The 21,648-nt window shown below is 48.2% G+C and overlaps 1 protein-coding gene across 1 annotated transcript in view; it reads right to left on the bottom strand.

The window, feature by feature from the left end:
- Window positions 1-225: 225 nt before the first annotated feature.
- LOC107376384 (protein shisa-8) overlaps window positions 226-21,648 on the bottom strand; it is a 230,218-nt gene continuing 208,795 nt past the window's right edge. The window contains exon 5 of the mRNA XM_070542820.1: window positions 226-2,561. Within this exon, the coding sequence (XP_070398921.1) occupies window positions 2,065-2,561 (497 nt within the window). The 3' untranslated portion in view covers window positions 226-2,064. The remainder of the gene's footprint in view (window positions 2,562-21,648) is intronic.

The raw sequence follows: 21,648 nt of genomic DNA on the forward strand, positions 1-21,648 counted from the left end.
CTGTGCCAGCACCATTTAGAAGCAAACGGAGCCCTTTTGGACTTAACCCTCCCACTGTCCTAATGGGTGTGACCTCGCGAGGAAAGTTGACCACTGAGCAGGATTGATGGTTTATCCCTTGGGTCCACGTGGCAGGGGTGAGGAGTGAGCACCACCTCACCTCTACCACGTGGACCTCAAGGGATAAACCATCAATCCTGCTCAATGGTCAACTTTCCTCACGGGGTCACACCCATTAGGACAGTGGGAGGGTTAAAAAATGCAATAAAATTAATTTAAGCAGAATATTGTTCTTAGATGTTTGTAATCTTGCAGAAACACTTTAATTTATGGGGTGTTTAAAATCTGAATCAGTGCAAATAAATATAAAAACAAATAGCTAATCTGCATTTTATTCCAGCAGATGGTGATGGTGCGCCGTAACGATGTTTAATGGTAGAAGTCTAGTTGGTCTGGTTTCGACCAGAGAACACGGAGCTGTTATCTAAACCCAGCGGTGTTAATCCTGGTAATAAATGACAGACTCAGCACTGCTTGGTGGCAAAGAAAGACCAATCGCACGTTTACGCGTGCTGCTTACTAAGTACTGCGGTTTTCCTCAGTCCACAGATCTGAACTGTAAAGCCTCTGCAGTCGAATCCGTCCTTCTAGCATCAAAATAAGCTCATTAAATGTTCTCATCCAAGGAGATGTTGATGTAAATGACTGCGCTACTAATGGACATCTCCTGACTTCAAACAGGATGCCCCGACCAAGAGTCTGGACCAGCAACACTATGAGGGTGCAAACAAATGATTATACTGAATTCAAAACATCCCAGCTGTCACGTTTAAGCTGAATGCATATGAGGCAGGAGTGATGTGAGCTTTTTGTTTAAGTGCTAGCAGTAATTCACTTGTAGTGCCAAGGCACTTCATTAGCAGGGAGGGGGATGAATTGCAGAGCAAGCAGGAGTCCTAAACAAGCATCAAACGGTTGCATTCGAGCATCCCGGGAAAAAGGTGCTCCCGTAAGCGTTCTCTCCCCAACACCCAGAAACCATCCTCGGTGCTGCTGCTGATTCCTGTTTGATTATGAGAGCAGCATCTCGGAGGATGCTCATGATCCGTTTCCAAATATCAGAAATGCAGCTGGCATTTTTCTGGCACCTTTGCGAAGCTAATGCAGAGATTTCCGAGGATCTTACTGAGAACTCTTCTGTCCTATTTTCAGTCAGTTCTTTTAGAGATAAAAACTGCTGCATGAGATTCAAGCAACACACTCTCACAAACAGCAACAAGAGCGCTAGCTGTTTTCGTTTTCCTCGTCCCAGAGAATTAGCGGTTTGAGAAAAATGAGCATTTTTCTCAGAGGGGACTGACGTGACCTCTGACAGGGCACAGAGTCTTCTGCACTGTTTGACGAGTGTGGATCATGTTTGTGTGCGTGAGTGTGTGCGCGCGGTTCAGATCCATCTCATCGCATTTGCCTCTGGAATGAGATGAATACTTCCCACACTCGTCTGCCTCCTTCTCGGGTGTGAATTGCCAGGCTGATACCTCACTCTTCAGAGGGCTGGAGGGCAATGAGAGCTGACAACACAATGGCATTATCTCTGTTGATGGGGAAGCCAATGTCACTGGGGAAGCTTTTCCTCCCCCTCAACCCCACCCCAACCAGCCTCTCCTACATCCTCAGAGATGGAGCTAGCTGAAGCTTGTGGGCTAAATGTGTGATTTGACCATTTGTGCACGAGTGGTGCTTTGGCGCCATGAAGAATGCTGTGGAGAGGACTAAGAGGAGACAAAGCGGAGAGGTGTGCCAAAACACCGAGAGCCCACTTAATTATTTAGTAAAGCTGCCAGGTTCAAAGGGTCGCAGCCAACGCCTGCTAATACATCACCTTCAAGGCTAATGTGCCTGTGTTTTGATCTGGTGGTCTTAAAAAATATACAAATATCACAGAATGTTTTCTTTAGTTAAAAATGATGCAGCTAAAAAAGTTCCAGACGTGATATTTGCTTGCTCCAACACACCATCGTAGCTTTGGATTGAAAGGATATTTCTGTCTTCTGCTGTGTCCTTTCACACCGTCACCTCTGTCTTGCTATTGGTGGCCAGTCCCTTGTGTTTGGGGTGCATGTGTGGAGAGTGGCTGTAGCCCAGCGGCTGTGAGAAGAGCTCAGGCAGTGTCTCGATGCTGAACTGCCTCTTGTTGGAGTAGGCCTGGCGCCGGCTGTTTTGCTGGTGCAAAACCTGGTGCTGCTGCTGCTGGATGGGGTGGTGTGGTGGCCCCCCGATGCTCATGTGGGTCGCCGTTGGGTGTTGGATGTGGCTCTTGCTGGGGTCCCATGCTTTGAAGGCTGAGCTGGACGTGAGCGGGTGGGTGTTGGTTTTGGAGATCTTGGGTTTGGGGATCTGGGAGGCATTGATGGTGATGGCCAGAGGTGCGTGGATATCAGGTGGTGGGAGGAAGGGCTTGTCCTTGGGGTGGAAGTTGATTGGTTGGAAAGTTGGGGGCGACTGGCGGTGGGTGTAATCTACCATGGGGTAGCTCTTGTAGTAGTCTCTTACACCGGTGTCTGGATGATGGGAGAAGGAGAAACAACAGAATACAGATACCAGTTAAAGTATGAAAAGAAACAATACTGATAAATAATGTATTAGTTTAATTTTATTATATGTATTTAGTGTGTCTTGTGTTGTATTGGATCCACTAGGCACATCTAAAAAAAAAAAAAACCTCTTTTGGTCACTTATAAGAAAACCCAAATGGATCCAGTCGGATTTTGATGCAATTCCTAGAGTATTCACTGGATTTACGTCCCAAATCAAGATTGTTTCTACGAATAATTGATCTTAGCCAACACAGAAATGGCGTAAACACCTTCAGGGTTACAAATAAGACTGGTGGGTTGGGGGTAACCATGCACCTTGGTGTAATTGCAGGTTTGCCCATCACAGCGCGTTTGGACGACTGTTGTTTATCTGAAGACAGACAGACTTTTTCAGTGGAGATTTCGACTGCCAGCACGCTAGAAAAAAATGGCCAGATTTCAAACTGCCAGTGCGGACCTGCCAATTTAAACACCCAAATCCATTCCAGAACCTTGAAGTGCTTTTTACGTAGCCACTCCAGTGTTTCCTGGGCAGTGTGTTTGGGATCTCATGCTGGAAGATCCAGCCCCTCTAATGTTTCCATAATACGGACCAGTCGTCCTGTGTCCTTTACAGAAAAGCAGCCCCACAGCATGATGTTTCCACCCCCATGCTTTACAGTGGGTATGATGTTCTTGGGATGCAAGTGACATAGTTTTAGTCATTGCCTTGTTGTAATCTCTTCCATTTGTGGTGGATAAATTTCTGTCATTAATCAGATGTGTACACTTTTGACTTAGGACATTGGTTTCTTGGTTTTCCAGCAAGGAAACTTGATCCTCACACCTTATATAAATGTTCCATTACATGGATTCCTTTCAAATCCAGGTCTAAGCATTCAGATTAAACATCTTACTCATATCCTTTAGACTTAGACCTTTTCCTGCTATAGTCTTAATCTAGTGCAACTCTAGACATTGTATGTCTTGTAAAATGACTACATTTTTTCTGTTCTGAATGACTTTAGTTAAATATTGATGGTCATCACAATTCCTACCTTCTCAAACTGGCTGGCTTACTTGGGTTAGTAATGCATGCAACCATGGTGGTTTGAATCACTTTGGAATAACTTACTTCTTCCAATTTTCTCCACACTTTTAATTGGCGAATGTCAAATAAACCTTTTAAGTCAACGTAGAAGAAGAAGAAAATATCATTTCTATAGCGCCTCTCAAGGTAAAAATAACAAGGCGCTTCACAAAAACAAAAATGTAAAAATATAAAAAAGAATTTAGAAAATGGTTAAAACATATTTAAAATGAGCAAAAAATAGACAATTGTGATAAAAAATGTTAAGAAAGAGAGAGAGTGGATAGGAAAAAGGGAAATCAGTGGATCCTGAGGAAGGTGGAATAGAGCTCCGGACCCCGCAACCCGACTCCGGATAAGCGGATGAAAATGGATGGATAGACAAATAACAGATTTACTTGTAAGAAGCTTAAATAGAGTGCTGTGCTGTTTGAATGTATAAACTGAATGCCAAGAGAAATCACTAGTTTGATTGTTTTCCGTGAATAAAATAAATATGTCAGGCAGGAACGTCTCAGGATCTGTCTGAGATCTGTCTCTGTGAGATAGATAATAGTAATCCAAAGTGCTTTTTATGTGTGATCTGACAATTGATCAACCATTGCTTAAAATGAAATACAGCTTAGCCGGTTATTGCTGTGATCATAAAACACGTAAACGGCAGCACACAGAACTCACGAGGCAAAGTTTTAAGTGATGTTTACTTGTTGCTATGAGTAATAAGACAGAAAAAGCCACGCCAAAATAAGTTTAGGAAGCCCATTAAGAATCGTAATAAAAGCATTTAAAATAAATACCATACACAGTTGAGGAAACGTTGGTTTAAGTACCTGATATGAAGTGGTCGCTGCACAAGCGAAAACCTTTACTCTCTGGATCCCACAGTTTCATTTTAGCCCGGTCACTAGTGTGTTTTATTACAATGATCCAACGTTTGCGGCACTCCGGATCTTGGGGAATCCTGTAGATGGCTCATTCCTTATGTCGTTCGTGTCTGTTCTGCATCCTGGGGCACAACAGAAATCTACCATATGTCCTGTCTGATTGAGTTTTCTGACAATAACAAATAGTCCAGCTGCTGGCTTCTGCATGCCAATATGGCGCCGTTTCGATTTGAACTGTTGCATGCCGGGAGAAGTGACGTCAACTCCCGGAGCTCTATAGGTGGGGAGGGCAGAATAAAGAGAGAGTGGTGAAGAAGGTCATACAAAAGCCAGCTTGAACAAGTGAGTCTTCAGCTGCTTTTTAAAGGAGACCACTGAGTCCACTGATGTCAGGCTCAGGGGGAGAGAGGTCCAGAGTCTGGGGGCCACAGCAGCAAATTATCTGTCACCTTTGGTCTTTAGCCTGGTGCTGCACAACCAGTAGGCTTTGATCACTGGTCCTCAGGGACCTGCTGGGGGTGTAGGGACTAAGAAGATCACCAATGTAAGATGGTGCTTGTCCATGTAAGGCCCTATAGACCAGAACCAGGATCTTGAAATGAACCCTGAAGGTGACTGGCAGCCAGTGAAGCTGGAGGAGAAGTGGGGTGATGTGGGTGTGTTTGGAGGACTTGGTCAGAAGCCGAGCACAGGCGTTCTGAACCACCTGTAGATGGTTCAGGGAGGTTCTGCTCAGACACGTGAAAAGAGAGTTGCAGTAGTCTAAGCGTGAGGAGATGAAGGTGTGGAGAACTGTCTCAAGTTCAGAGCGGGACAGAATGGGACTCAGCTTAGCAATGTTCCTGAGATGGAAGAAGGAAGAGCAAACAAGAGAACTGACATGAGGATCCAGGGTGAGAGCTGGGTCAAAGGTCACACCAAGATTCCTGACGGACGGTTTGGTGTGAGAAGCAAGCTGACCAAGAGAGTCTCTGACTTTGGGAACCAGCTTGTCTGGGGCACAGATGAGGATCTCAGTCTTATCTTCATTCAGCTGAAGAAAGCTCCCAGCCATCCAGGTTTTGATAGAGTCTAAGCAGGTGTGTAACAGCTGCAGCTTAGACATCTCATGGGGCTTAAAGGAGATGTACAGTTGGATTTCATCTGCATAAAGATGGTAGGAGATTCCTTTGAAAGAGCTCAGGATGTGCTGAAGAGGAAGCAGATAGAGGAGGAAGAGCAGAGGCCCCAGCACAGAACCTTGTGGGACACCATGGGTCAGGAAGGTGGTGGAGGACCTAAACTTGGAGACGGCCACAGAGAAGGAACGCTCAGAAAGATAAGAGATCAACTCCAGAGCAGATCCTGATAGGCCTACCCAGTCTCTCAGCCTCTCCAGTAGCAGGTGATGGTCAACAGTGTCAAAGGCTGCAGTCAGGTCCAGCAGGACCAGAACAGAACAGTTCCCTGCATCACTGTGGGTCAGAAGGTCATTAGAAACACTAAGAAGAGCTGTATCAGTAGAATGAGCTCTACAAAAACCTGACTGGAAGCTATCATAGATGTTCTGTTCATCAAGAGCAGCTGTGAGTTGTTTAGCCACAACCTTTTCCAAGATCTTGGAGATGAACGGAAGTTTAGAGATGGGTCTGAAGCTGCTATGAAGAGAGGCGTCAAGACTCGGTTTTTTAAGAAGCGGGTAGATTACAGCGTTCTTAAAGTAAGCAGGGACCTGACCAGAAACCAGAGAAGCATTAATTATAGAGAGCACGCTGGGACCGATGGACTGAAAAGCACTTTTAAACAAAGATGAGGGTAAGATGTCGAGGGGGCATGCAGAGGTCTTCATAGAGTTAACTAGTTTGGTTAACTCAGGCAAAGAAACAGGAGCAAAGCTATCTAGGATGATGGGCCTGGTTGGAGTCGGGAGAGGCAGCGATAAGGCTGAAGGAGAGATGCTAGATCTAACCTTATTGACGTTGTCCACAAAGAAAGACAGAAAGTTCTCACAGTCTGTAACAGAGTGGATGGAGGCTATAGGAGAGGAAGGAGAGACGATGCTGCTGATGGTGTTAAACAGCAGCTTGGGGTTCCCTTTGCTCTGGGACACCAGGTTGGAAAAATAGGAAAACCTAGCGTCTCTGACTGCAGAGATAAAGGATGTCAGAAGATCCTTTAGGTGCAGCAGATGGACGTGGAGATGGGTTTTCTTCCACAAGTGCTCAATTTTTCTGCATTGGTGCTTCAGGCTGCGAAGGCTGTCCTTAAACCAGGGAGTAGGGTTCACTGCAGGAACTGATCTGGTTCTGACAGGACAGATGTTGTCCAGAATGGAGAGGCAGTGGTCGTTAAACGGAGAAGTAAAGGAGTCTGGGTCGTTATCAGAAGAACAGGGTGGATCAAAAGCAGCAGAAACATTGCTAGCTGTGCTCTCACTGAGAAAACTAGAACTAACCATACGGCGAGCAGGAGGTGGGGACGCAGAACCTGACAAGTTAAAGAAAATGCAATGGTGATCTGAAATATAAATGTCCTCAGGACAAACACTGTCAGCATTTAGAATCAGGGTAAAAACAAGGTTTAAAGTGTGCCCCCTGGTGTGTGTGGGGCCAGAAACATGCTGGGTAAACCTGAAGGAGTCCATAAGGCTGGAGAGATCCATGGCAAAGTGATCAGAGGGATCATCAATGTGGATTTTAAAGTCACCAACAATCACCAGTCTGGACAGCTTCACAGTGGAGGATAGAAAGTCACTAAACTCCTGAAGGAAAGAACTGTTTGGACCAGGTGGACAATAGACCACAGCACAGTTGAACGGGTCCTAACGCCCAACTTTAATCAGCTGCAGCTCAAAGGAAGCAAAGTGACCAGTGTCAGACTCGTGCCGGTGAGTGAGGCAGATACAAGGATCCACATGGGGGTGAGGGAAGCAGGCAGGCAGACAAACTGGAACAAGTAACAGTCTTTAATGAGGAGAGCACGCAGGACAATGAAACAATGATCCAACAAGAGACAAAGAACTGAAGGGGTTTAAATACAAGAGGGTTGGGAACTTGGGTGATTGGAAAATGAGAGGCAGGTGGGAGCAATTAACAGAGACACATGACTAAACCATAAGGGGAGACAGGACAGGGTGTGACAACCAGAGGTCGTAGAGCGACATGGAAGATGGTCTCTGAAAACAACAGCTAGGCCTCCACCACGACCAGAACCCCGGGGCTGGCTAAGAAAAGAATGACCACTTGGGCAGAGTTCAATCAGACCAGAATAATCAGATGTTTGCTGCCTAACTTTAGTCAGAAACAGAAAATCCAGGTTTTTAGAGAGAATTAAATCATTGAGCAAGAAGGACTCATTGTTAACAGAGCGGGTATTTAATAGAGCCATGCTGAGTGAGGAGGAGGAATCAGAAACTACACAAACAGCTGGAGTTAGTGGACGCAAATTAGCAGGGTTAGATCCATGGTGTTTATAAAAACCACTTATGGAGGGAACAGGAGGAGAAACCACTGAGGAATAAGGATAAACCGACCTTAAAAAACTTGGACGGAGAAACCGCGCCGCAACGCAGCTTGGCGGGAGTGCGGAAGTGGCGCTCAGGTCACCAAACAAAGGACAAGAAGCTAGAAGATCACGCCAATGTTTACTAGATAAACCATGCTTTAAGAGAAGTCTTATTCTCACCTGGATTCCTGCTCGTTTACCTCTTTTCCTCCAACGTTTTCGCGGGACCGGATAAACATTGCTGGAGGCGCCCTGGCTGGGATCGTCGCTTGGCACCGCGCCAGTGCGCCACTCAGATAAACAAACAGGGAGGTACGTCCTCGGTGCATCTTGGACGATCGTGAACGAACGGAAGGACAAAAGAGTCTGGCGATCATAGGAGATGGTAGCAGGGACACTAATGAAGAGGATCTCAGACAGGAGCAAGGTGGAAAAGAGGAGTTTAGTGGAGAAAAGTTTGAAAAAGTGGCCGGTGACTGCGGCTAAGCCAAGCACAGGCGCCATCTTGTTACCGACCGGAAGCAGAAGTTAGTAGAGTTAGTTCAGAGCACTGGTCCTTATTACTGTTTGCTCCCTGAGAGGATCTCTTTTGTTTTGTCATCATCCCCACTTCCCTCTAGCATCACCATCATCATGATTACACTCCTCAAAGACACTAACAACCTTGTTTGCTTGCAATGTACCAAAGGCCAACAATTTGTTATTTGGTTATTTGTCTTCTGTAAGGTCAAAGGTCATCACACGGAAGTGTCCAGCCTGTTTCATCTGCCTGAAGTATTGTGTGCTTCATCAGTGTGCCACATCTTAAATGTCTGGTCTCCAAACCAGAAAACACTATGCTCTATGACCTTGTTACCAAAAAACCTTCTCCTGACTCCCTTATCTGAGCTGCAACCCCAAGGTCCCATGCAGAAGACGAGACTTTTACTCTCTGAATAAAATTGCTCATAGTTTGGTCTCATAAATGATTTCTTTCAGACTACAGGTTTACAATCATATTCTGTGTTATCTACAAGGAATGTTCTATCTAAATCTAATAAAGACTGGAGATATTTTACATTCACACGTCGGAAAACCAACAAATGCTGATGATGCTTTGCTTGACACCAAGGGCAATTCAACAGCAGATGTCTGTGCAAAGTATATATATAAATATAAATATAAATATATATATATATATATATATATATATATATATATATATAAATAAATAAATAAATATATATATATATAAATATAAATAAATAAATAAATAAATATATATATATATTAAATCCTCTAATACAGGCCCAGGCCTGTATTTTATTCAAGCTCATCAAGCTCCAGGCCTTAATTGGAAGGAGGGCCAGAATTAGAGGCAGGCCTCAATTTCTATTTGAGCAAAATGAACCACCAGTAGAATGAATAAAAACGTGATGTGTCTATTTGAACCTATAAAATGCTAGGTTCATTTATTGAAAATGTACATTTGCCATAATGTGGTATGGTTTGCATATAAAACATTAACAGCAAGGCTAAATTACAGTAGGAAAATACTGTATTGTAACAAAACAATAGCAAACATACCTGTACTGCATTTTAAACGTTATTAAATACCGGTATTAGAAAAGGCAACAACAACCTTACCGCTTCAAAGTTAAATAGTTTTGTCTCGTTTGGGTTGTAGTAAAAAATAAAATAAAAACCCTCAAATTCAATTCAATCTTTGTCCAGTTTAAAGTAAAAAAAAAAGAAAATACCAGTAATCCAATTCAGTTTAATCCTCATCCAGTTTGATGGGTCGATGTTAAAACGTTCAGCAGCTTGCTCCCCAGAGTGTTCTGCAGCATAATCAACACGTTCTCTTTGAACTTGATATCAAATTTTCGCCTCATCGGCTCCACACCTGCCATGGTTAAAGTTACCCTCGCGGTCTATCACTGTCAAATCAAAAGTGAGACGGATGACACAACCGCCCCCATGTGGTACTTGCTTGCTACCATATTCCACCAGGCCACAATAAAAAAATGGCTGTTATTCACCTCCGCCGACTCTGACACCGGCTGATTTATACTTACAAAAGCTTTGTTGCACGTATCATATCCTGTGGCGTGCCTCAAGGCTTGATATTTGTATCCCTGATATTTCTTCTATACATAGTCTAATGAGGACACCTTGTGTCTCTAGCTCTGGATGACTTGTAGGGTTTTGCTTCTTAACCACACCTGACAGAAATATGAGGCACTTTATCTGCAGCCAGCCTGTGTGGATTTACTCCTCCTTGAACCGTCACCTTATCGTGGTGGAGGAGTTTGAGTGCCCTAATGATCCTAGGAGCTATGTTGTCTGGGGCACTTAGTGCCCCTGGTAGGGTCTCCCATGACAAATTGGTCTTAGGTGAAGGGTGAGACAAAGAACGGTTCAAAGGATCTTTCATGGCGGTTAAAACGAAGAGTCGGAGTACCCGGCCCGGAGGGTTACCGGGGTCCCACCCTGGAGCCAGGCCTGGGGTTGGGGCCCGTGAGCGAGCGCCTGGTGGCCGGGCTTTTGCCCATGGGGCCCGGCCGGGCCCAGCCCGAACCGGATACATGGGCTCGTCCAACTGTGGACCCACCACCCGCAGGAGGAACATGAAGGGTCCGGTGCAATGCGAATCGGGTGGCAGACCAAGGCGGGAGCCTTGGCGGTCCAATCCCCGGACAAGAAAACTAGTTTTTGGGACATGGAACGTCACCTCGCTGGCGGGGAAGGAGCCGGAGCTTGTGGCAGAGGTTGAGCGGTACCGGCTAGATATAGTCGGACTCACCTCGACACATTGCATTGGCTCTGGAACCCGAGACCTGGAGAGGGGTTGGACACTCTACTTTGCTGGAGTTGCTCCGGGTGAGAGGCGGAGGGCTGGGGTTGGCTTTTTGTTAGCCCCGAGACTCTCTGCCTGTGTGTTGGGGTTTACCCCGGGGGACAAGAGGGTAGCTTCCTTGCGCCTTCGGGTCGGGGAACGGGTCCTGACTGTTGTTTGTGCTTATGGGCCAAATATCAGTTCAGAGTACCCACCCTTTTTGGAGTCCCTGGGACGAGTGCTAGATAGTGCTCCATCAGGGGACTCCATTGTCCTGCTGGGGGACTTCAATGCTCACGTGGGCAATGACAGCTTGACCTGGAGGGGTGTGATTGGGAGGAACGGCCCACCAAATCAGAACTCGAGTGGTGTTTTGTTATTGGACTTCTGTGCAAGCCGCAGTTTGGCCATAACGAACACCATGTTCGAACATAAGGATGCCCACCGGTACACTTGGTACCAGGGCAGCCTAGGTCACAGGTCGATGATAGATTTTGTAGTCGTATCATCTGACCTGCGGCCGTATGTTTTGGACACCCGAGTGAAGAGAGGGGCGGAGCTGTCAACTGATCACCACCTGGTGGTGAGTTGGATCAGATGGCAAGGGAAGATGCCGCGTAGACCTGGCAGACCCAAACACATAGTGAGGGTCTGCTGGGAACGCCTAGCAGAAGAACCTGTCAAGACGGTCTTCAACTCCCACCTCCGGCAGAGCTTTGACCACGTCCCGAGAGCAGTGGGGGACATTGAGTCCGAGTGGGCCTTGTTCCACTCTGCGATTGTCGAGGCGGCTGTTGCTAGCTGTGGTCGTAAGGTGGCCGGTGCCAGTCGTGGTGGCAACCCCTGTACCCGCTGGTGGACACCAGAGGTTCGGGGAGCCGTCAGGCTGAAGAAGGAGGCCTACAGGGCGTGGCTGGTCTGTGGGTCTCCGGAGGCAGCAGACAGGTACCGGATAGCCAAGCGGGGTGCAGCAGTGGCAGTTGCCGAGGCAAAATCTCGGGCGTGGGAGGAGTTTGGTGAGGCCATGGAGAAAGACTATCGATCGGCTCCAAAGAGGTTCTGGCAAACTGTCCGGCGCCTCAGGAGAGGAAGGCAGCAACTCGCCCACACTGTTTACAGTGGGGATGGGGAGCTGCTGACATCAACTGAGGCTATAGTCGGACGGTGGAAGGAATACTTTGAGGAGCTCCTCAATCCCACCAATGCGCATTCCGAGGAGGAACCAGAGCTGGGAGGCCTGGGGATGGACTGTCCGATCTCGGGGGCAGAAGTTGCTGAGGTAGTCAAACAACTACACAGCGGCGGAGCCCCGGGGGCGGATGAGGTTCGTCCTGGGTATCTCAAGGCTATGGATGTTGTAGGGCTGTCATGGTTGACACATCTCTACAACATTGCGTGGTCATCGGGGGCAGTTCCTAGGGAGTGGCAGACCGGGGTGGTGGTCCCCATCTTTAAGAAGGGTGACCTGAGGGTGTGTTCCAACTATAGGGGGATCACACTCCTCAGCCTCCCTGGAAAGGTCTACTCCAAGGTACTGGAGAGGAGGGTCCGATCGATAGTTGAATCTCAGATAGAGGAGGAGCAATGTGGTTTTCGTCCTGGCCGTGGAACTGTGGACCAGCTCTATACCCTTGCAAGGGTGATGGAGGGGGCATGGGAGTTTGCCCAACCAATCCACATGTGCTTTGTGGATTTGGAGAAGGCTTATGACCGTGTCCCCAGGGGCACCCTGTGGGGGACGCTCCAGGAGTATGGGGTGGGTGGCTTTCTGTTAAGGGCCATTCAGTCCCTTTACCAGAGGAGCGTGAGTTTGGTCCGCATAGCCGGTAGTAAGTCGGACCTGTTCCCAGTGAGGGTTGGACTCCGCCAGGGCTGCCCTTTGTCACCGGTTCTGTTCATTACCTTTATGGACAGAATTTCTAGACGCAGCCGTGGTGTGGAGTGTGTCGAGTTTGGTGGCAGGAGAATCTCGTCTCTGCTTTTTGCGGATGATGTGGTCCTCCTAGCTTCATCCAGCTCTGACCTTCAGCTCTTGCTGGGTAGGTTCGCGGCCGAATGTGAAGCGGCTGGGATGAGGATCAGCACCTCCAAATCTGAGACCATGGTTCTCGACCGGAAAAGGGTGGCTTGCCACCTCCGGGTCGGGGGAGAGGTCCTACCTCAAGTGGAGGAGTTTAAGTATCTCGGGGTCTTGTTCACGAGTGAGGGTAGGAGGGATCGGGAGATCGACAGGCGGATTGGTTCGGCATCTGCAGTGATGCGGACGCTGAGCCGATCTGTCGTGGGGAAGAGGGAGCTGAGCCAGAAAGCCAGGCTCTCGATTTACCGGTCGATCTACGTCCCAATCCTCACCTATGGTCATGAGCTTTGGGTAATGACCGAAAGAACGAGATCGCGGATACAAGCGGCCGAAATGAGTTTCCTCCGTAGGGTGGCCGGGCTCAGCCTTAGAGATAGGGTGAGGAGCTCGGACATTCGGGAGGGACTCGGAGTAGAACCGCTGCTCCTCCGGATCGAAAGGAGCCAGTTGAGGTGGTTTGGGCATCTGGTCAGGATGCCTCCTGGACGCCTCCCCGGGGAGGTGTTTCGGGCATGTCCTGCTGGCAGAAGGCCCCCGGGTCGACCCAGGACACGTTGGAGAGGTTACATCTCCAATCTGGTCCGGGAACGCCTTGGGGTCCTGCCGGAGGAGCTGGTGGACAAGGCCGGGGAGAGGACGGCCTGGAGCTCCCTAGTTGGGATGCTGCCCCCGCGACCCGGACCCGGATAAGCGGAGGAAGACGAAGACGAAGACGAAGCAAGTAGTGCTTTGGAGAGTCTAGTTTTTCCTGAACAGAATGTGGTTTTTTTTGTGCACACAAAAAAGCACAAATATTAAGTTACCCAGTATTTTCTTAAATTCTATTATATTTTGGATTAATCTATACTGTAAATGTGAGGAAGAACAGTGTTTTTTGCACGGGGCCCCAACCTTGCAGCGCCACTGAACATGGGAACATAGATTGGTTCAAAAAGTTTGAGCTGTGTTATAAAAGGGACAATGAATTAAACACTTGTTGAGGGTCTGACCTCATGAGGAAATTACTATGCAGTGATTTTCTCCAAAATGACTGTGCTTAAATTGCTCTGAAAAGCAAATAATCACATCAGCGCCAAGAAACTTCATTTCCCATGATGCTTTGCACACGGAAGCATTGTGATGACGTCACCGCCTAGTACCAGAAACACGTTCTGCGCATGTGCGGGAAGCCGTGGAGCTTTTCCCGCGAACTAAGACCATAAATCTTCAGCAGAGACAAAGAATCCTCGTTCTTTTGCCCAGGATACCTGGCGGTAAGGACACGCTTGTCAACGCTCCGACTCCCTTGAGCACGCGGAAGCTCTAGGTGCCCAAGTTGAGCCCACGGAACTGCTGGAAACTAAACTGCAAGCCCATCAGATCTGCTCGTTTCTGCTCCCCTCCAGCTGATGTTTGAGGACACAGAACTGCGGAGGAAAGCAACAACTCCATCAAGCACGCTGTAAGTTATAACTCAGCACAGAAAGAAACTTTGCTGTCTCTGTCCAGCCCGTGGAGAAACACTCGTGGAGGTAAACAACGGAGAAAGCATCAAACCGACGGACGACGCCAAACTGCGGAGAAACACGGAGAACCGTCAAATCAAAACAGTGAGGGACGCTTCACTGTTCTGGTGATCAGAAACTCATCTCTTTCTCTCATTCTTTCCTTCTCCCGTTTCCTCTATGGTCTCAAATAAGCAATAAACCGCGTCTATTGCTTAAAAAGTAGCTTCGTGTTTTCCTCTTTCGTCCCAAACACGTCCGTCGGGTCATTTTGAAAGAATAAACTGCTTATTGATCATTGTTTGGTATCTTAAAATGGTTTCTGTCATGGCCAGGCTGAAACTAAAAGATATTAATTTGTGATTAATCTTTTGTGTTGTTTCATGATCTTTTGAAATGTTTTGAGTGATTTAAGGTTAAGTTACTACTGATTCTAAGTGCTTTGGAAGTTAAAGTGCAAGTTGCCACCCACACTTTAGCCAGACAAAGGGGTCAGCCATCTTGTATTCAAGACTCCATTTTGAATCCATACACATGCACACACACACACACACACACACACACACACACACACTACTCCTTTGTGAGAACAAAGGACCCCATTCATACATCCTCCATCACATGCAAACACATCCATCTTCAATCATATCACACGGTTATTATTCATCTATTCCACTGTTTATTCATTTGACAAATTGTTAATTAAATGTTATAAAATTCAGATTTTTGTGTCCAGTAGCTTTGTTGTGTCGAAGAGAAGTCTCTGCTCCGAGGATTCTACGAACTTCAAGAAAGACTGATAAGAGTTTTGGATTCATTTCCCTTTCTAATTAAAGGGTGGTGCCCCGAAGATATCTAAGAATATCTTAATTAATTAATAAATCAGTAAATAGTTCCATATTTACAGAATTTATTGAAGAATCCAAAAGTAAGTTAAAGCTTACGAATTGTTCGCTCCTAATAACCCCAACATTTTTTATTGGTGCGGCCGTGTGAGGCTTGGATACACAGAGATTTCTATCCGGCACAAACAAACAAATAAATCCAAAGAGCTTGAATTAAAAATAATCCGTTGTTCAGCCTTGAACCAGCAACAGAGTGGTGCTGATTTCGCTGAGCAGGAAGCTGCATCGAACTCTCACCAGTAACTCAGTGCTTCTTTAAAGGTGCAACGTGTAAATTAATTCTGGTTGACCTTTTAGGTTAAAAATTCAGTTTTTCCTTAAAGGTGCAACGTGTAATTAATTCTGGCTAACCTTTTAGGTTAAAATTCAGTTTTTCCTTAAAGGTGCAACGTGTAATTAATTCTGGCTAACCTTTTAGGTTAAAATTCAGTTCCTCATTAAAGGTGCAGCGTGTAAGTAATTCTGACTAACCCTTTTAGGCTAAAATTAACTGCTAATTTAGCGACTTTAACTCACAGTGGCTATTATAACTAACTGAAACCTTCACTCAAAGACTGATAACACCTTGTTTGCTAATATTCTGAAGGAATAACTAGCATATTTAACACTGCAAGTGTTGTAAGACGTTGCTACGGCAACGCACCAGCTTTTGCTAAAATACTGAAAGGAATAGTATTTTAAGCGTCAGTCACGGCATTCCGTGCAATCTTAAAACGCTAAAACCTGTGCGCACAAAGGTTAATTTAGTGTTTTTCTGCTACAAAGCTAGCAGTTTGCTGCCAAAAGGTGCAGTTTGAGCTATCTGCAGAAGCTCTACTAGGCTATTTTTGGTTCGGTTGTTAAAAATGGAGGGACAGAGTAGTGAACTGACCAACTCCCAGCAACCAGGTGGCGCTGCGGCCCACGACTATGAACCTGGCCTACTTTCTGGACAAATATTGTCCAAACTGGTCGCGGTTGCTCGAGAACCCGACTACCCTTCTAGGGATTTCACTGAAGAACAGCGTAGCGTCGAGCTAGAAGCTGTACTTGATCAAATAGGAAACCCGGATGGTACTAAACCAATCCAGGTTCACTTGGCTAAGTTAGCCCTGATCCTCTATCAGAGAGGACTCCAACATGATCGAGAGATCTTGAACCTCCAGAGTATGCTAGCTGAAAAACAGCGAAATGGAAGTCTGAAGGATGAGGAGGACAACGACACCCGCACCGATTCTGGGGAAGATGGGGAGAAGACCCCGCCCCCTTCTGCTGATGACAACAGACAGTGGGAAGGGGGGAAACACCTTGACTCTCTGGACGGACGCATGCCGCAGGGGAGAGACGAAGCTTATCTGTCCCAACCTTCGGCCCCGTTCCCTACACACACTCTAGGGCATTCAGGACCACCTAGGGGCCGAGGGCAGTTCGCCCTCGAACCCCAGGTTGGACCACCACCCTCATCTTCACGGCCTTCTCAATCAGTGAGAAGTCGACCAGCTGAGCGGCACCTCTATTTAGACCGCTCCCCCAGTCCACGAAGGGTGCAAGGTGCCGATTGGGGTTATGCACCCCAAGCTGCACCTCAACCATCCACCCATCCTAGCTACTCCGGTATTCGGCATGCCGATAACCAGCTGCATGACCAAGCATCATACGCCAGTCCGTACCCGGACAGAGCGTATTACGCAGAAGCCCCAGTTGAAAGACGCAGGCTGCACTACGCAGACGTGCCCCGGGAGGAGGACCTCCCAAGACACCCACGTGACGTGCCAGCAGCCCGCCACAACATGCCGAACCCCGATTTGGGCCCCAGGAGTCAACATTGGGAGCCCAGAGCACACCAGCGATATCCAGCGCCTTCTGAGACAGACCGTGGGTCAGAGTCAGAGGATGACGCGCCGTACCGTGAGTCAGGGCTCCGTGTACGTCAAATTGAATCGCTAGCTAAAGACATAGAACGCTTTGATCCTAACACCAATGAATCCAACGTCGACGATTATCTCAGGGAGATAGAACGTTGTCTGCTTGATCTTCCAGCACCCTCTTCAAGGGAAAAGCTCAAGCTAATTTGGAAAACAACATCTAGAACGGTGCACGGTTTCATGGAAACTCTACCACCTGACATTCGTGATCGGTACTCCTCGCTCTGCCGAGCGTTGAGGGATGAATACGCCACGTATGCAGACTCTGCGTCAGCTACAATGTGGGCCTTCTCCATCAAACACTGGAGAAACGAACCCCCCAGAGAGTATTATCGCAGACTCAAAAGTGCTTATTTCCAAGGTCGAAACGGCCCTGGGCTCGAGGAAGACCCTGCCTTCAGATCCCTGTTCATTCACAACCTGCACGAGTGTGTTCGATCCGAAGTCTCAATGTATTGTCGGATGAAAAAACTGACAACTCAGGAGATTAGGAGATATGCTCAACAGGCTTGGGAAGCCGGCGGAAAGCCCCAAAAGCCTGACGCACATCACCGCGTCATGCACCTAGCTCCCGACACCGAGCCGCGTTTGGAGCTCGAAGGCACAGAAGCTCCACCCACTAAGCCAAAATCTGCTAAACCTAGACCTGTTAAACCGCGAGAGCAGTCCCAATCTCCTCAACAGGGGAAGGGGGGTGCTGATTGGCTGCCTAGGTCTGGACAATCAGACAGGAAGTGGCCCAACCAAAACCAACGGCAAGCAGGTCGGAACAGTGGAAGGTTTAAGGAGCGCCGCCCACAGGTAGGTCCCGAACACAAGTCCGCAGGTGAGTACTTGACCAAAGCCGACCTCCAGGAGATGTTTCAGCAGTTCCTAGCTAAACAGAAGGAACAGCTGAGATCTGCAGATGAGACCCCTGCACCAAAGTCTGCTTCTAAGAAGCCAGACTCAGAGCCAACGTCCGCATGACTAGGCGTGGCTCAACCCCCCAGCGTGGCCAGGACTTACCTGATCAGTTGGGGAAACACTACTGGTAGACCACAGGAGTCTCCTGAAATCTACCCCCCAGAGAAACCAGATACTAAATTTCTGAAGTTCCTTGGTGACTTAACAAACCATGATCATGCTCGCCGTTTGTACTGTAGCACCAATCTAGGTGGATGCATACAAGTTGATGCTCTGCTGGATACCGGCTCAGAAATCACCCTGATGTGCTCCACATTGTTCCATCGCGTGTCTGACACCATGCGGTCACTCGGGAAACCAGTCCAGGTAGAGCCCTGTGACCTGAAAATCACCAGCTACACCCAGACCCGGGAGTGTATCACTCACCGGGCGTGGCTGGACATCACCTTCCAAGACATGACTCTGGTTCACCCGTTTTATGTCTGCCAGCTAGACACTGAACCACTTCTCATTGGTCAGGACCTGCTTGAACGTCTAGCTCCCCTCATCGACTGCCAGAAGGGTCAACTGTGGGCCCAGGTGGACACACCTAAGCCCTGGAACCCGGATAGCAGCCGACCATCCTCCATTCTTGAAGTCAGCATAAGTGAGCAGCAAAACCCTTGTTCCAAGGTCATGCCCCTCCCTACAGCTCCCACAGACGATGTCCGCCTGCAAAGGCATGAAACCGCTCCTGGAACTCCGTTCCGCACACATTCATCTTTTCTCTGCTCGCTGAAGAACGTCAGCCTGCAGCCATATGCACCACACATAGTTGGTGGTCTTACCATCAACTGCACCCACATCTCAGATGCTCGCCTTGCTCTTTGGTCTGAAAAGTCAGCCATCAGCCCGCAGACGTTTGAACACCTGCGTCAGAAGGACCCCCTTCTGGTCAGTGTGACACGTAGCCATCGGCTCTTGTCACCTACTTGGCCGCAGAGGCTCCTGAAAGCGCCAGAGGTCTGCTCTCTGACTATCCAACTTGGAGCAAGACAGCTCACACATACATTCAGCATCATACCACAGCTTGATCCACCTGCACTCATTGGAGCAGATCTGCTGGTTCGACTCGGTGCCCAGCTGGACACTTGCAATCAAGTCCTTTGGGCCCGAGCCACACCATCCTCTGAGCCTCGCTCAGAAGGCCCTGAACACTTGCTGTCCGGTCAGACCATTCCACAGGCCTGCCGTGCAGTGGTTGAGGCCAGCACGGTTCTGCCCCCACAGGTCAAAGGAGTGCCTGTTCGTCTGACTCTGATGAAGCATCAGAAGCTGCCAGGCACACAGGCCTTCTTCCAGCCATCACCACACTTCTTGGAGCTCAACTTAGCCGTCTGTGGCACGCCACTCTTGGAGCTGAACAATCGTTCTGCGTACTTGTTGGTCGAAAATCCGACCCAGAGTCCTATCCACATGCCGGCAGGAAAGCCCTTGGGCATGCTGATAGATAGCTCATTCCATGACTTCGAACTTTCAGTTCCCGTGATCGGACAACTTCCGTTGTTCTTGAACGACAGACAGGTTGGTGTAGACACATTCAGTACTTTCCCTTCACAAATGATTACCATCAAGCGACATGAAGCCCTTCCTAAGGAACCCATTTGCAGTGCAACCTTAGATACTGACAGCGGTCAGTGTCTAATGGTTTTTGCAATAAATACTCAACCCTCTGAGTCACCGGTTGAAAGCCCGGAACACCAGAGACCCTCCTCCTCTGAACCTTATGACGGCTTCGAGGCCGAAGTCAGCCAGCAGCTTGACAAAGCGGATGCGCTGGAGTCAGAGGAGCAGAGAGCAGCGCTTAGAAGCCTGTTCTATGAGTTTCAGTCCATCTTATCCAGGGACTCCCTGGACTGTGGACTCACAAACCTGCACACGGTTCGCATTCCGACGAACCCGAATGCCCCTCCTATTTTTGTACGTCAGTACAAGATTCCCCTCGCTGCTTATGAGTCGATCCAGGAGATCCTCGATCAGCTGAAGGAGAAAAACATCATCAGAGAGTGTAACTCCACTTACAACTCTCCCATCTGGCCGGTTCTGAAACCGACTGGGAAATGGCGTCTCACCATAGACTATCATGCACTGAACAAACAAGTACCTCTCTCCAGATGGCCTATGATCCATTTAGATCAAGAGCTAGCCAGAGTCAGAGATGCTCGTTTCTTCTCTACGGTTGACGTAGCCAACGGCTTCTGGACCATGAAGGTTGAGCCGGCGGACCAGTATAAACTAGCTTTCTCCTTTGGAAATCGCCAATATACTTGGAACCGCTGCCCCTTTGGCTACTCTAACTCACCTGCAGAGTTCAACATCTTCCTCCACAAAGCCATGTCAGATGCTGCTTCCAGAGGGAACCTCATATATGTCGATGACATCTTGATGAGGAGTCGAACCTTCGAGGAGCACCTGGCCGAACTCCGTCACGTGCTGCAACAGCTCGCTGATGCCGGAGCTAAATTGGCGATTCTCAAGGGACAGTGGTGTCGAACCAAAGTGGAGTATGTTGGACTGCTGGTTGGCCCTAATGGAGTCGAGCCCCAAGCGGGACGCATTAGAGCCAATCAGGACATCAAAGCCCCAGCTAATCTGACTGAACTCAGGAGCTTCCTCGGAGTCTGCAACTACTCCAGGCAGTTCATTGAGGAGTACGCTGAAATAGCGAGGCCCCTCACCGAGCTACTTCGGAACGACACACCTTTCGTGTGGGACAGACCCCAAGAACACTCCTTCCAGTTCCTAAAACAGAAGTTGGCGTCCGCACCCTGTCTGGCTTACCCAGACAAGGATAAAGAGTTCTACATAGAGGCTACTTTCTCCTCTCACTGCCTGAGCGCTGCTTTGAAGCAGAAACACGATCAGGACATGAGAGTTGTGGCATACGCCAGCAAGCCTCTGAGCAAGGTGGAACTCCAATTCTCAGACTGCGAGAGAGCTCTCCTCTCTACAGTCTGGGCCGTCGAACACTTTCGTAGTTACATCGGTGGACAGAAAGTGATCATTGAAACGTGTCATCAGCCTGTCACCTTCCTAAACAGCCAGCGACTGCGCGAAGGAAGAGTGTCAAACAGCCGCATTGCGACGTGGATGATGGTGCTCCAAGGATACAACATTGAGGTCAAGTATGGTCAGAACACCAAGCTAGCGCTAGGACAAGGGCTAGCAGGCTGCCAGCACTGTGACTCTGACTCCGTCATGGGCCCCCTGGACACACCTGCCGCAGTCTACCCAACCGCATCCAATCATCGCTACTTTGATGAGAATGTTTGCCAAGGGCTTCCGAAAGTTTACACTGATGGATGCTCCTACCTTCACGAAGGCCAGCTCCGTGCTGGGGTTGGAGTCGTTTGGGTGGACTGTGACACTAAGCAACCAAATCACTACCGGTTGGGCCAAAAGTCTAGTCAGTACGCCGAAATTGCTGCAGTGTTGATAACCCTCCAGCAGGCTGCAGCCTTGGACATCACTCAAATCGT

The sequence above is a fragment of the Nothobranchius furzeri genome, chromosome 12, assembly GCF_043380555.1.
Source record: "Nothobranchius furzeri strain GRZ-AD chromosome 12, NfurGRZ-RIMD1, whole genome shotgun sequence".
NCBI lineage: Eukaryota > Metazoa > Chordata > Actinopteri > Cyprinodontiformes > Nothobranchiidae > Nothobranchius > Nothobranchius furzeri.